General features: G+C 36.3%; 1 protein-coding gene across 1 annotated transcript; it reads right to left on the bottom strand.

Annotated features, from left to right (window-relative positions):
* Positions 1-436: 436 nt before the first annotated feature.
* vwa1 (von Willebrand factor A domain containing 1) lies at positions 437-14,706 on the bottom strand. Its single transcript, XM_084099399.1, has 6 exons — positions 14,300-14,706; positions 8,137-8,694; positions 6,286-6,609; positions 4,531-4,824; positions 2,997-3,259; positions 437-1,891 (listed from the first exon to the last, which is right to left on the bottom strand). Exons 1-5 carry the CDS (start codon positions 14,382-14,384, stop codon positions 3,006-3,008), a joined length of 1,515 nt encoding a protein of 504 aa, XP_083955525.1. The 5' UTR covers positions 14,385-14,706; the 3' UTR covers positions 437-1,891; positions 2,997-3,005.
* Between the last annotated feature and the right edge of the window lie 637 nt (positions 14,707-15,343).

The raw sequence follows: 15,343 nt of genomic DNA on the forward strand, positions 1-15,343 counted from the left end.
TCACCTCAAAATATAAATCATATTTTGCTTAAAGAAAATGCTATGAAGCACTATTTGGAGTTTTTGCATTTTATGACAAGTGCTTTTATCATTCCTTTAATGTAAAATTATCAATTTAATTTAAGAATGTATACATCTTTTTTTAACTATAACATCGTAAATGACTGCATTACAGGAATGTAATGGGAGAAAATAACTTTAAAAACATTGCATTAATTTAGGTGGAAATATGCTTTATTGCCATGCAAATAATAGCAAAGCATGTTAATGGATAATAAAAGGCTTAATTTTCTTTATGCAGAAATATTATTTTTATTTACTATGGGGTGAAGTGTGACTGTCATTTGCCTTGAGCAAGGGAAAGGTGCTCTTTTAAAAAAAAACTATATATATTAGATATATTTCTTATTTTTAGGAAATAAAATATAACTTTCTTAAGGTATAAATAATGACTTTATTACACAGAGGTTTAGAAACAAAAGCAGACATGGATTGAAATCGATCCTTTTTTTATTTAATAACTGAAAACATTTTAAAAACAGTGATGTGTAAGACGTGCAGCCAAGCTGGGAATGAACAAGCACCTTTTCATAATACATAAAGCTTGACCTGCCATTATGATGCAACAGACAAAGACACAAAATACCAGATGCTTAATTTTTTTGAGTAGCTATAGAAATGGACTACAAATTCTTGCAGAATGACCCTAAAATAGGGATGAAAATGGTTTTCCTTTTCATGTCTTGAATGATATGATGTAGAAAATGATTCACATCATTAAAAGTCAGAACAAAACGATGGATCTGTAAACACTATTTTAAGACCTCGATCCAGCCTGCGAACTTATGCTTGCCTGTTAAGACACAACTACAGAGAACATAATTAATAAATGATCAATCTAATCTACAGTATGCATGCACAGGGAAAAGCTTGACCCAATGAAAGAGTCACTATTCTTCAAACAAACCAACCGTGGCCCTTTTGAACCACAAAACATCTGCGACCAACATCTGCAAAGTCTTAATACTTTAGCCACAGTGATTAAGATCCATGCCAGATTTTCAGTGTTTCAGAGCTGAGAGAATCTGCAGCTATGGTAACGTGTAAGTTAAGCAGGGCTTCAATATTTGCATTGACCTTAAAGAAAAACCAGTGATGGAGGTCATTCAGATTCCCCCTAATAGTGTCTTATTGTTCCCTTTTTTTAAAACTGGAGGAATCTAAAAACAAAAATACAGTAACCAACTATGTCTCTTGATAAATATAACTCAAAAAGCATTAGTAGGATATTTACAAAATATTGCTTCGGTGATATAACTCTTAATAAAAATTTCTAATGCATTAAACATTCTAGCAACTTAAAGGAATATTATGGGTTCAAGACATAGCACATAAATGTTAAAATGCACAGTTTGGATAAAATGGTTAATTTTGCCTATTATAATCATCAATGATCATATAAAGCTGCGTAACCCTGTAACTTTCACTCAATATGCGCGAGGATACTTCAAACTACTATTATAAGTGCATTACTGTAAATGTGAATTTTGCTTGTTTACAAACTGATGGATGAGTCAAAATGATCTGCGGTAATATGCAGAGAGCCAATAGTGCTGAACTCGTATTGAACCCGAAACACTCCTTTAAAAGTCACTTTTGAGCTCAGAGTCATTCAGTCTCTGTATTATAAGTGTCGTTTGGGGTGTGTGTGTCAGTGCATGTTGTGTTGCTGTGTTTAAAGATCACCATCTTTGGGTGATGAGTTTTCCAACAGAGTCCTGGACTCCCCTGTCCTCCCCATCTGTCCATTTGTGGAAAGCTTTTGGTGTTGTTCATCCCTCCATCTTTCCTGTTTGGCAGAGCGGTGCTCCACGGTTCCAGGTCACCGCAGCTGTGTAGAAAAACAATCAAAAGGTGGCGTTGTTATTATAATAAATGTGTGTTTATGCAGTGTAAAGAGCTTAACATTTCGCCTTTTTGTTTGTCCAACCAATGTATTTATGCAATATTACGTCATACAATTCTGTTTGGTAAAATTACTTTACTTTTAACCCTACAAATCCTGCTGGATCATATTTGATACGCAAATTCCTAAGGCCTCTAAATTATCAATATGATCCAAAATTAGCTAAAAAACACAATCTACTACATGTCTTCTGTTTTCTGATTGATAATTCATACTTTTTAGCAAGTAAAAGACATTTTAGTTTTTTTGCAATTCAATCTTTACTGATTTTTATTAAGTAAACATAAAAATAACTATTATATTGTAAGTAATATTACTGGACTAAAGCGACTTATGGTTATCAATATATCATATTTTAAAATCAAACATGATCCATCAGGCTTTTGAGGAAGGTTTATTTGTTCATCTCTCAATCATCATTGTATTGCATTGTATGTTTTGCCCCAAAATAAAAACTACAGAGCTGTAATCATAAAACCCCAGAATATTCTGTTGTATGAATATGTGAACATACAATATGTCAAAAGAAAGAACAGAGCCTCTGCTTTTAAACAAACGCGTTTTATTCTAGATTCATGCATTCTTTTAATTTAATCAACACTTGAATGTGGGTAAGTTTTATAAATAAATAAAAAAGCAAAATTTTGAACAAAAAGCTGAGAAAATCGTGTAGCCTACTGTAAAAAATAAAGCGCAACCGAATTTTCTTACTTTTTTTCTTACTTTTTGCCCATATAAATAGCAGCAACTGCACCAAAGGTCATATTTTGCTCAGTTTGGGCCTCTGTTCTGAGTGTGAGCTCTATGTTATCTTATATCATATTATGAGCCACAAAATCCTGATGTTTTCAAATATGATACTCGCACATGAAAACTTTTTAGATATATTTTTTATATTTCCTCTAAAGGTTCAACAAACTGTTCCATTTCAAACAATGTGATATTTCAGACTATATTACGCCATATGCCAGGCTTTTTTCATATCCTAAAATAACCCATAATCCCCATGTTACCCAGACAGGCGTCTCACCGGAGCGCTTCACGCAGTGCAGCAGAGACCTTCCCCACGGGCCGTCCGGTACACCGGGGAGACGCAGACGCGGGCTCTGGAGGGCACGTGGGTGAGGGTGGTGGACAGCCGGTTGGGTGGTAAATACAGGGTGGAGTGCTGGCTCTGACCTCGCTCCCATGTGACCCAGTAACCGCGCAGGCCGTCGAAACTCCCCTTCCACCGGAGCTGCACTGACTCATTGCCCACTGTGGTCAGCTGCAGATCCGAGAGAGCCGGCAACACTGACAGAAAGAGGGAGAAAGGTCAAGCTTCCCGTTTCTTGCTGGGAATCAAAGCGAGGTGAGCGGATGTGGGAAGGATAATAGCAGGAAAGAATTCCAGCACTATTCCAGATGCTCCTAATGAATTTAAGGAATAAACTTAATTAACTACAATAAGGGTGTGTTCAGTTCGGTTTTCTTGGTTCTTTTAAAGGCACACTATGCAAGATTTGTACCTTAATATAACAGCTTCGAAATCATTTCGATGGTAAACGAACTCGTAGTAGGGCGAATCATCCCGATCCCGATCCCGATCACGCCGCTGGCAAAACCAGCAATGCAGGTTTGAGAGGTGGCGCAAATCTCGTGAGAATCACGACTTGCTTTACGGCACGACGTCACATACATCAACAACATATGAAGCAGCCTCTATGGAAGACACCAGCACACGTTTCAGACGTGAATCATGGCAGAGTCGACGAAGAAAGCGAAGAAAACGCGGTCGGAAGAGTGCAGAGACGGCTCTGCGCGAGTGGTATTTACGACAGACTCTAGGGGTCGCTGTTTGAGAAAAATGGAAACTGCATAGTGTGCCTTTAAGTCCGGATCAAAAAAGAAAATGATACATTTAGTCCTGATTTGCTTAGCGTTCACACCGTCAGTATATATATTTTGCGACGGAACTTGTCGAACATCCAAAATAATGGCTAAAAGTGCTCGCTTGAATGTGCGTAGCATTCAAACTCAGTCTTTGGTCCGTGTTGCGTTCATATTTCCATCGAACCGTGCCAGAGTTTGTTTGGAAGCGGACTGAGACCCATCTTTTCAGCGCTCTCGGTCCACTTGTTTGGTGCACCAGGGTTCGGATGGCAGCGTTTACACTTATACACTTATTCACGCATTTAGGGTGTGTTCACACTTGTCAGGTTTGGTTCAATTAAAATGAACTCTGGAGCGATTGCTCTGTTAGTGCAGTTTATTTGAATAAGTGTGAATGTTGCCATCTGAACCCTGGTGCGAACTATATATAGTGACAGTGTGACCGCTAAGCAAATCAGGACTACATGTATAATTTTCTTTATGAGTCTTTACACATTTTATAAGCTCTTCAAAAGTTCTCAGCTGGTCAAAATACCATCATATGTAGCTACGCACATACAAAGAGCATATTCATCCCAGCACCGAGCAATCTCACCATAGTTCGTTTTAATTGAATCAAACATGCCAAGTGTGAACTTGCAAAAGGAAAGTACACTTATAAAGGCGTGCATAAGAGATCGGTTGGTCCTTACCCTCCTGTGTACAGGCTTTAACCGACATGGCTCTCTCTTTGCCGTTGGACTGCCTCGCGCTCACGGTGACCAGGAACTGTGTGTCGGGCTGGAGGTCGGTCAGGACGGTGGAGCTCTGCGTGTTACTGACGCGGATGACCCGGAGCGGGCCTGAAGGAAGAGCTGAATACTCCACCTGATAGTCCTGGATGAGGTGAGGGAGCAGTGGAGCCCAGCTCACACGCACACTCCTGCTGCTCGACTCCGACACACTCACTGTGGAGAGGGTCTGCACCTCTGGCTGAGGAATATTCACTGGAGGATGATGGGGAGACATTTCAAAGATCAAGTTCACTTTTTGTTCCTTTAAAATATATTGAGGGCTCTTTTGTGTCGCTTAACAAGTGTAAAGACAACAAGAAACTGATCACATCCCATTTTACTTTTCAAAAGGTAAAGTTTTTTGTATGAAGACAAGGGGGGATAATATGCACCCGTTTTTAGTTCATTTTAGTGAATATGCCTTACTTTTGAGTTTGTTTTTCAGAATTTCACAGTGATTCTCAATTCTCATTATTGTAATAGAGCTAAAATTGCGTTTTAATATTACAATAAATATTAAATGATTCATATTAAATTAATATTAATAAAATATGAACATTAAATTATTATTATTATTAATACATTTTGTTCATTTAAAAATAATAATAAATATGAACATTACATTTCATTAATTAAATGTAATTATTGATAAAATAATAATAATAATTAAAAATAATACATTTAATGTTCGTATTTAATCAATGGTATTTAACAATAATAATAATTATTATTGTTATTGTTAGCATTAATTAAACATTAAAGACACAATGAAAAAAAGTACTGGCCATAAAAATCATTCTTAGTAAGTATAATTTCTTATTTTTTTATATGTATTATTATTATTATTATATTATTTAATATTATATTATGTAATGTAAAGTCAATGGTATTTAATGCTAATAATTATAATAACAATAATCATAATTATTATTATTAATAATAATACATTTAACATTCATATTTAATTAATGATATCAAATTAATGCTACTGATAATATTACTAATAACAACAATAATAATATATATTATTAATATATATTTTATATTCATATTCAATTCACGCTTATTATTATTGTTATAAGCATGAATTAAACATTAAAGACACAACGACCGAAGTGAACATACTTCACAATGTTAAGTGAAGTAATGGTCATAAAAATCATTCTCAGTATTCTAAGTATCATTTCTTATTTTTTTTATATTTGTCATTATTATTGTTGTTGTTGTTATTAATATTAAATGTTAAGTGAATTTAATTCTAATAGTTATAATAACAATAATCATAATTATTATTTTTATTATTATTATTATTATTTAATATTCATATTTAATTAATAATTAATTAATTTAATTTCATTAATAATATTACTAATAGCAATAATAATAATGCATTTCTAATGGATTTCATGATCATATTTAATTAATGCTAATCAATATTATTATTATTATTATTATTATTATTAAAAGCAAGAATTAAACATTAAAGATACAACGACCAAAAAGTAATGATCATAAAAAAATAATTTTCATTATGCAAAGTATAGTTTTTTTTTCTTCTTCTTCTTTTGGACTTGTGATGAAATATGATCTGGATATATATAGCCTATATGTATTGACAGGCTTTATGAGATTCACACTTCAGTTTGAATGATGATTAATCTGCATAATGAGCACCTGTCTGTGTAGTAAAGGTGGCTTGAAGCGAGTTCAGGAACTCCAGGTTGGCCTTCGGTGTGAGTGTGACTTTGTATGTAGTGTCAGGACGCAGGCCGATCAGCTGAGCCGAGCTGGCATCTCCAGGCCGGGTGATCCTCTGAAACGGACCCAAACCAGTGCCAGGACTGGTGCCCGGGCCTAGAGTTCCTCCGGTCTGCCCTGTTCGGATGGGACCAAACTGGATATCATAGTAGCCAGTACCAGCCAGCACAGGCCTCCACTCCAACTGAGCTGAAGTAGCAGTGACCGACTTCACCTGCAGCCTCTCGGCCCGGATAATCTCTGCGTTTGATCAGAGACAAAGACAAATCAAACATGGCATAAGTTAAATCATGTACTCTAGTCACTAAATCCATGCCTAGGGCAATTTCTAACAGGATAAAACCCCACCTGGTCTGAAGTATAGCGTGCAATCAATACGTTTGTTTATGTAAGTGTCTGGAAGTTGCACATGTGTAACGCCTTATATATGTGCGAAGGAATGGCCACTAATAATAGCTGTGTCTAGCGCACCGGGGGACTTTACCGGGGGGGGGCGAAAAGGACAAAATCATTTCTGTATAAATAGCCCTCATCTCACATTACAATGTCTGCCGGTTTCTGTCCCCGTTTCCTCCTGGCACTTCTTATCTGTGAGCCGTCTCAAGCTATTTGTGTCGGAGTTGACTGGCATTCGAGATTCCTTCGGCACACTGGGGCGGACATCACACACACATCAGATCACTCTCCCTATTTAGAGAACACTCTCATAAGATTGACTGTTACTCTGGGTGAAATATGAAATCATGGTCTACAGAGTTTCATAAAGTATCAATTTTGAATTAACTCTTTCCCCGCCGTTGGCAGAACTTTCCTGTTATACCGTAGGGGGCGCTATTACGCATCTTCTGAAAGAGCACTGAATCTCCTGATCACAACACAGGCGAAGAAGAAGCAGAAACAAGCGATATCAAATGTAAGCAGATGCATATGTAAAATAACGTGTGCATCAAACATTAAATGGCATATAAATCAAAACTGTCTAATGTTTCTGAAAGAAACATTGATAAACGGGTAAAAAACGAATGTATGAAACTATAGAATGAAACTTTTTTCTGTTCTTTCTTTTGATATATTGCATGTCCAGATATTCATACAACAACTAGCAACGTTTTTTAAAAGATGAGTGGGGAAATAATTAAAATTATAATTTTGTCCTCATTTACTCAACCTAATTTTGTTCCAAACTTGTATGAATTTCTACAAGTAAGATTTTGTTATGGTTTTAAATGAAATTTGAGAACTACTGAAAAAGTCAAAAAATTAAGGAAGTAAATAATTTCAGAGGACTTTATACAAGCAGTCATAATTATGGACTACTTTTATGGTATTTCAGTAGTTTTTATAATAAATTTATAAATAAATATTATAAATTGGGTCCCAACATTTCACTTTTGAGTTTGAAATTTATATGATCTTTTTTTCTTTTTTTCCATTAAATAGAATTTTTCAGCAATAATTCATAGTTCTCATTCGATTTTTGTTATCGTAATATAGTTCAAATTACATTTTAATATTACAAAAATATATTTCATATTGAATGTATAATAATAATTATTATTATTAATAATGAGAAAAAGTTTTTTTCCCCTTTTTGGAGCTTGACAGTCCACATGTGGTCAATATTTGCTTTTGTAATATGGAATAGATGTATTCAACAGAATAACAAAAGTCAGATTTGGAATGACATGAGGGTGAGTATGTGATAGATGTGATGTATGTATTTGCCATGGTCTAATGCAGTTTTTGAGATATTTCGATGAAACGCACCAATAATTGCATTCCTCAAGTCTTCAGTGATGATGTTGATATCGTCAATGTCCACAAAGAACAGGTGCTCCTCTTTGGGTGGACTTGCGACCTCTCTCAGCACCTGGTAGTTCCCGTGACCAGTGGAAACCACCATTACAGCCACCCCTTCTTCTCGCAGCCTCGCCATCGGTTCCCGTACCTCGCCGGGATCCACTCCATCCGTGAGCCAAACCAGAACCCTGGGAAGATCCGGTCTGGCACCTCCCGGGACACCCTGTTTCAAAACCTGGTTCCTAGCCATCAGAAGAGCATCCACCGTGTTGGTGTCGCCCTTCAGCTGTTTAGTCCTCTCCAGGGCCGCCTGCAGGCCTTGCTGGGAGCTGTAGGCGTCAAAGCCGAACTCGAGACGGGGCTCCGTCCCAACCTGCAGCAGTCCCACCCTCACCTGATCCGGCCCCAGCGAGAACGGCAGCACGAGCTCTGACAGAAAGTCCACCATACGGGAGAACTCGTAGGAGGACACGCTACCAGAGGAGTCCAGGAGAAACAGGACATCGCCCTCGCAGCAGTTCAAAACTGTAGGTGAAAAACAACAGTAAATGATACTGTAAATGATTCATGGTTTAACATCTCAGTGTTTATTTAGGACATACTGAAGCAGCACTGAAACACTCCAGACTTTTCAAGGCATGAGGAGAAGGAGTTTGTGTGTGTATAGCTACTATGGTCGTATATTATCTGCCCGTTTTATTGTCCGCCAGCTGTAAATCGTCCAGTTGGTTAAAAACACGTAAAAACACATTTCTCTTCAACGAGCCACATGATTTTTAGATATCATTTACCACAAACAAGCCCCCAAAGTTTAATATTTAAAGGGATAGTTCACCCAAAAATGCATTTTCTGTAATCATTTACTCACCCTCATGTTGTTCCAAACCTGCACGAATGAACACAAAAGAGGAGTTTGGAAAGAATGATTAAGCTGTCTTAGGGTTTTGGACCGCGTTGACTTTCGTGAGGAATAAGGTTTATTTTGGGGTGAACTATCCCTTTAAGGTTAGGGGTTATAGTCTTGTAGGGAAGCACAATTAATTAGATTAATTGAAATGTATTTATTTATGTTTACAAATAAAAAAATTCAGCAATAAATTCATAGTTTTCATTAAATTCTTATTATTGTAATAGAGTTAATATTATATTTTAATATATAAAAAAATAAATATTTAATATTAAATGTATTATTTTTTTAATAGTATTAAAAAATATTAATACTTTTTAAAATATTATTATTATTATCATCATTATTATTATTATTGATATTGGGTTTTTTTGGTCCTTTTTGGAGCTTGACATGCCATGGTCAATATTTGCTTTTGCATTATGGAAAAGATCATCATCAACTTCTAAACAACAGAAGAAAAAGTCATACAGGTTTGTAAGGAAATGTGGGTTAGTATGATGACAAAAATCAGTTTTTGAAATATTTCTGTGAATATGGCATTAAAACAGTAATATGTCTTATTTGTTAGTAATATTTACTAAATAGAAATATCTTAAATAGTAAGATTTTGTAGTATTAGTAGAAATAATTAATAACATTAATAAAGTTAATAATAATAAAATTGTATTATTATTATTTTAGTTATATTGATATAAACTAAATTTATATAATATAACTAAATCTATATTAGATTTAGTTATATTATATAAAATTTTACGGCAAATTGTGCAGCCCTACAAACAAGCACAGCATTTTACTCGCAAATCGATTATTTTCCTCAATGAATTCAATTGCACAGCTTCAGGTGTTCACTATGGAAGTAGACAAAAGATTTTACAAGTTTGGATGCACAACATTTAAACTCATTAAATGTTTATAGAGAACACAATAAAACAAGGAGAAACTCTAAGAAAGAGCGGCCAAACGAAGATAAGTGTGAAACCGAGTGAGGAAATTAGTCATTTGCGAAAGGAAGCTGGCTGGAACGGTAGGTTCTAAAAATAAGGACAAGAAAACAGTAGTATTTATTAGGATAAGGAAGAACTAGGGGCTTCACAATATTTAAAGAGATGGAACATTTGATTTGGCCTTTACAGGAATTTCCTGGCAGAGGAACCTTCTAACCTGGAGCAGCTTGATAAACATAAACAGATGGGGGAAGGAACAGCCCTGCTACTGGATGTTACAACCGGACTGACGGGCATGCATGGAGAACAAGGGGGGAGGTGAGAATTGGCTGTTCCATATGAAGTAAAAGAAGGAATGTAGTGGCTATTCCCTGAAGAGGAAGAAAGAGTGTGTGCAGAAAAGAGTGAGTGGGTTCAGATGAATGCTGCCAAGTGTTCGCCACCTAAGACAATCCAAAGTCGGCAACCTGCCAAGTCCTGTGAGAAGATCTGGAGGCGTAATTTAAATCGAATTATAAGAGAATCTTGCAAATCGCTTTCTTTGTAGCCCATTTTTTGGGATGAAGAAGGTCAGTTTCACAAGTGGAACCAATGAATTCTACTAAAATCTAAAACTTGTCACAAAAAGTTATCATAGTTTTCTTCCGCTTTGCTAAGAGAGAAGAGCCTATCGGGTCACTTGAACCTATAAGTGTTACCGTTGCCAGACGGATTGGAACCAGGGTGCGGTGGCATACAGAAACGGCTGGAGTCAAACCCAAAATGCTCAAGGCTCTTCCTAAATTACTCTCTGTGAGTCACTGTTGGTGTGTCTATAGTTTTGTTCAGGCAGGCATCAAAATAATTGTTTTATTTTTGTGGCAATCAGATTCAAATGAGCAGTTCAGCCTTGAAACTCTATTCGTGTTCTGACTGGTTGTTTCAGTGTAACCACAGTCAATCGATTTCACGTATGCATTACTACCTAATCGACTCATCCAAACGAACACACTAAGGGTGCTTTCACACTAGGTTCGATTGCCTGGTCTGAACCCGAGATCGATTGCTCCCCTGCCCCGGCTGGACTGTGTTCAGATTATATAATTTGGGTCCGAACCGCGGTGCGTTTGCGTCATCAAAGCAGCAGCTGTTTGTTTACCCCATTACTTGGTAACGAAGGCGCAGGAGAAGGTGGCAAAATGCATAGCAATGCCTCACTTTTATATTTTTACACACTTTTACACACCAAAAGTGCTAGTGTAAAAGCACCAGAACTCTGTGCCCTCCGCCTCCCCAGCACCACCTGTCTAGATCTGCTACGGGGGTCTAAACCACATATGCTGTTTGAAATCTGATTAAAGTCCAAAATTTTATGACATTGGCATGCAAACGGCATGTTTGAGTTCAGCTGTTCAAATTGAGCTGTGTTTGAATATGATCGTTTTTTCTCATATAGTGAACAATGTGACATTCACTAGTGAGTCAGCGAGTTGGAAACAATACATGCATGAATTCCTCTGTTGCTTATCTTTCATCAAGCGTTTCATGAGTGCAGTGGGATCTGGGATGTCATGATAGACATCAACAGAGGCAAAGTGTACTCAATACCCCTATTTTCTGCCATTTATTTGGTTTCGTGAAAGCGGTCGATAGCCTACCATTAGTGACTGACAGGAAGAATCCTTTAATTCGCACGCCTCACTCAATGTGCATGTCAGTGATGTGTTGACAAGAAGTTATTTCTGTTCTATTCATACAGCAAATACTCCCTGTCAGTTCAAAGTCCTGAAAATGTAAGGCGTAGACATCAATTATAGAATTTTTTTGGCAATCCAAATTGTGAATGAATATAACTGTATTTAACACAGCAAAATATGAGAAGATAACCAGACCACAGTCCAGGGAGAAAATGCTTTAATTCAAGATAAAATGTTTAAGAACTTTTTTTCTTTTCTTTTGCGTGAATCACTTAAACCTGGACCATATGTGTTGAAAGAAAAGAATCCCCTAACACGATGTGTGAAGGAAAATGCTTTTACACACATGTTTCTCTTCTAGCTCTCATGTTTGTAATGTATGTCTGCTGGTGCTCCATCAGTCATGTTTAACAGAAAGTAATCCTCTGTAATGAAATAAAAGTATTAGTCCAGTCATTTTATGACAAAAGGTTGAACAAATTGCAACAAGCAAACTCAACTGATTTTGTATCCTCAATATGTCCTGAGTAAGGAAAAAAAAGCCCAGAAGAATCCCATTAGGGGAAAGTTTAGAAAAAGACCCAAATATAGCCTATTCATACGCCTATTCATTCTTTTTCTCACGTGAATAGGGTAAAAAATTTAACCTTTAGATATCACCAAATTACTGAGTTGATTACTTACATCAAGACAAACAAAAAATGTATTACAAGTTTTTTGAAATTGTTTGTTAACATGGACAAACAGTGCATAATTTAATTATGTATGTGCTAATTTGCATAAATACCACAACAGATCTAAACATTGGGTCTAGCCAGGTGAAAATGTCTTGTTGAATCTTGTTGACACATAACAGTAAAATACTTAATGTTAAGGTCTGAATGGAACCCATTTAGGCTACCCATGAGCATTAATACATAGAGGCAGGAAGAAGTACTTTAGAAACCAGCCTTTATTAATTATTATTGCAGAGATGGGGTTTGGGGCTGGGTCCGTGGGACTGTTTCTGGGGATTCACTTTTTATTTTACTTACCTTTTGTCTTCTGCATTCTCCTTACCATTGTCTCCTGTTCTTCCCTCAGACTTGTCCCCCAGAAACAGTCCCACGGACCCAGCCCAAACCCCATCACTCATGACTCACCCCATACTTCTTCCTGCCTCTATGTATTAATGCTCATGGGTAGCCTAAATGGGTTCCATTCAGACCTTAACATTAAGTATTTTACTGTTATGTGTCAACAAGATTCAACAAGACATTTTCGCCAGGTTGTGATCTGTTGTGGTATTTATGCAAATTAGCACATATGTAATTAGATTATGCACCGTTTGTCCATGTTAACAAACAATTAAAAAAAAAATCATTTTTTGTTTGTCTTGATGTAAGTAATCAACTCAGTAATTTTCATGGTGATATCTAAAGGTTAAAATGTTTACCCTATTCATGTGAGAAAAAGAATGAATAGGCGTATGAATAGGCTATATTTGGGTCTTTTTCGAAACTTTCCCCTAATGGGATTCTTCGGGACTTTTTTTTCCTTACTCAGGACATATTGAGGATACAAAATCAGTTGAGTTTGCTTCTGTTGCAATTCGTTCAAGGTTGACCCCCATTTTGGCTTAAAATGACTGGACTATATCTCCAGATTTCTTCTTTCAGTCACATTATTGTTTAAAAGGCTTTGAGATCTTGATGAATTAACCAAGAATAGAATAGAATAGAATGGTTACACTTTATTTTAAGGTGTCCTTGTTACAGTGTAATTATACATTTGAGAAAGATTAATAAACTATGTGTACTTACTATAGGGTTATGATTAGGACTAGGTTTGTTGTAGGGTTAGTTGCATGTAATCATGCATAATTTATAGTTATTACTATAGTAACTACATGTAATATGTAAAATAAAGTGTTGCCTAGAATGCCCAGGTTAACGTTAACTCTGAGCAGTGGTCAGTGATTTACATTAGAAATGATTATTATAGCACTCAAACTCAATGCATGTTTGTTCTGGAGAATGGGACTATTAAAGAAATAGCTAACACTTTAAGGTTATATGTTAACAGCAGTTAATGCAATAATAACTAACATGAAATTGCTTTTTGCTCTTGTGTGTAGCAAAATAAAAGATGATCTGCTCTTCTGAATCAGGTACTGAGTGATCTCACACCTTGATCAGGTACTGACCCACATGACTCACCTGTCCTGACTCCTGAATCAGATGAATCACCTGTCCTAAAACATGACTCACTCAAATCAAATACTGACTTCTGAATTGACCAATGTGATTCATCGTATGGAGAACAATAATAATTTACCTAAATTACCTACAGAGTCTTGAACTAGACGTTAATCAGGTACTGAACGCTGATTTAACCACTATAATCCACTAACATAGCCTACTGAATCATACAGGATACCTTATCGTTCTGGTTTTGATCCGAATGAAATGCTTGACTCAAATGACTCGGCTGAATCAGGCACCGAGTTTAGAATTAGCACATAAGACTCAAATAAATTGTGTACCGCGTCCTGTGGATTAAAGAATACGAAATCTCATACTTGAGCTCCGAATTAAAACATGACTGAAACGACTCACCTGAATCAGGTACCGAGTGCTGAGCGTCACCAGCCCACAGAAACACGCTGATCAAAACACACGTGAGCGTTTTTCTGACCTCCATGGTTGACTTTTATGTCAAAATTATAGTCAATTCTGCACGTTTTAACTTGTCTACATCGCCCAGCACAATTTCTATTCGATTTCTATTTCTAAAATCCTCACGGTTCACTTTAAAAGTCTCATTCAATGCAGGCAGTCACCAGAACTGCAATAAAATGTGCAGCTGCAGCACCTGCGCGACTACTCTACATTCTGCGCGTCGAGAACGAAATAAACACGAAACTTTTTGCGCTGCCAAGCCTGCCATAAACTGCTCAGTGTGGATCAAAAGCAGTTTCAAAAAGCCTCTCTCTCATGGCTACTGAATGCAGCATGTTCCTCCCGCCCTCGGTGAACTGCGCACTCCTCCTCTAGTACTTTAGACGGGTCCCAGCGTCACCATCTTGAACCTGTGCCCGGTTTCTGGTCCTTCTGATCTTTATGTTACAGTTATTTTCTTGCTAGGGAATGGTTATATAATATGTATCATTATGGGTAACTAGAACTGGCCACTTGAGAGTTCAGTTGTTCGTTATTTCAGTAGAGCTTTTTAGTTGACACTAATGCATATGGTCCCATGACACTATTTTTTCTTTACACATATATAGTGATGGTATGCGTTTGGGTCAATGCATACTTCAAAAGTATACTTAAATATAATTAAATATAGGCCTAATTATAATGCATCATAATATAATACCATTTGCAATAAATAAATATGAATATTTGATTAAAGAAATACAGTAAAAACAGTAATATTGTGAAATATTATTACAATTTGAAATAATTGTTTTCTATTTTAATATATTGTAAAAATGTAATTTATTCCCGCGATCAAAGCTCAATTTTCAGCATCATTACTCCAGTGTTCAGTGTCACATGATCCTTCAGAAATCATGATAATATTATGATTTGCTGCACAAGAAAAAAATCTGATTATTATCAATGTTGAAAACTTACATTTTTGATAAATAGAAAGTT

Source organism: Abramis brama (genome assembly GCF_963993115.1).
Source record: "Abramis brama genome assembly, chromosome: 22".
Taxonomy (NCBI): Eukaryota; Metazoa; Chordata; class Actinopteri; order Cypriniformes; family Leuciscidae; genus Abramis; species Abramis brama.

Excerpts from the sequence above, each read along its gene's own strand:
- vwa1 (XM_084099399.1), bottom strand. The coding sequence starts at position 14,384 with ATGGAGGTCAGAAAAACGCTCACGTGTGTTTTGATCAGCGTGTTTCTG. Across the intron at positions 4,825-6,285 it reads CACCTTTACTACACAGACAG|TGAATATTCCTCAGCCAGAG; the intron begins GTGCTCATTATG and ends ATCATCCTCCAG. Across the intron at positions 3,260-4,530 it reads TAAAGCCTGTACACAGGAGG|TGTTGCCGGCTCTCTCGGAT; the intron begins GTAAGGACCAAC and ends TCTTTCTGTCAG.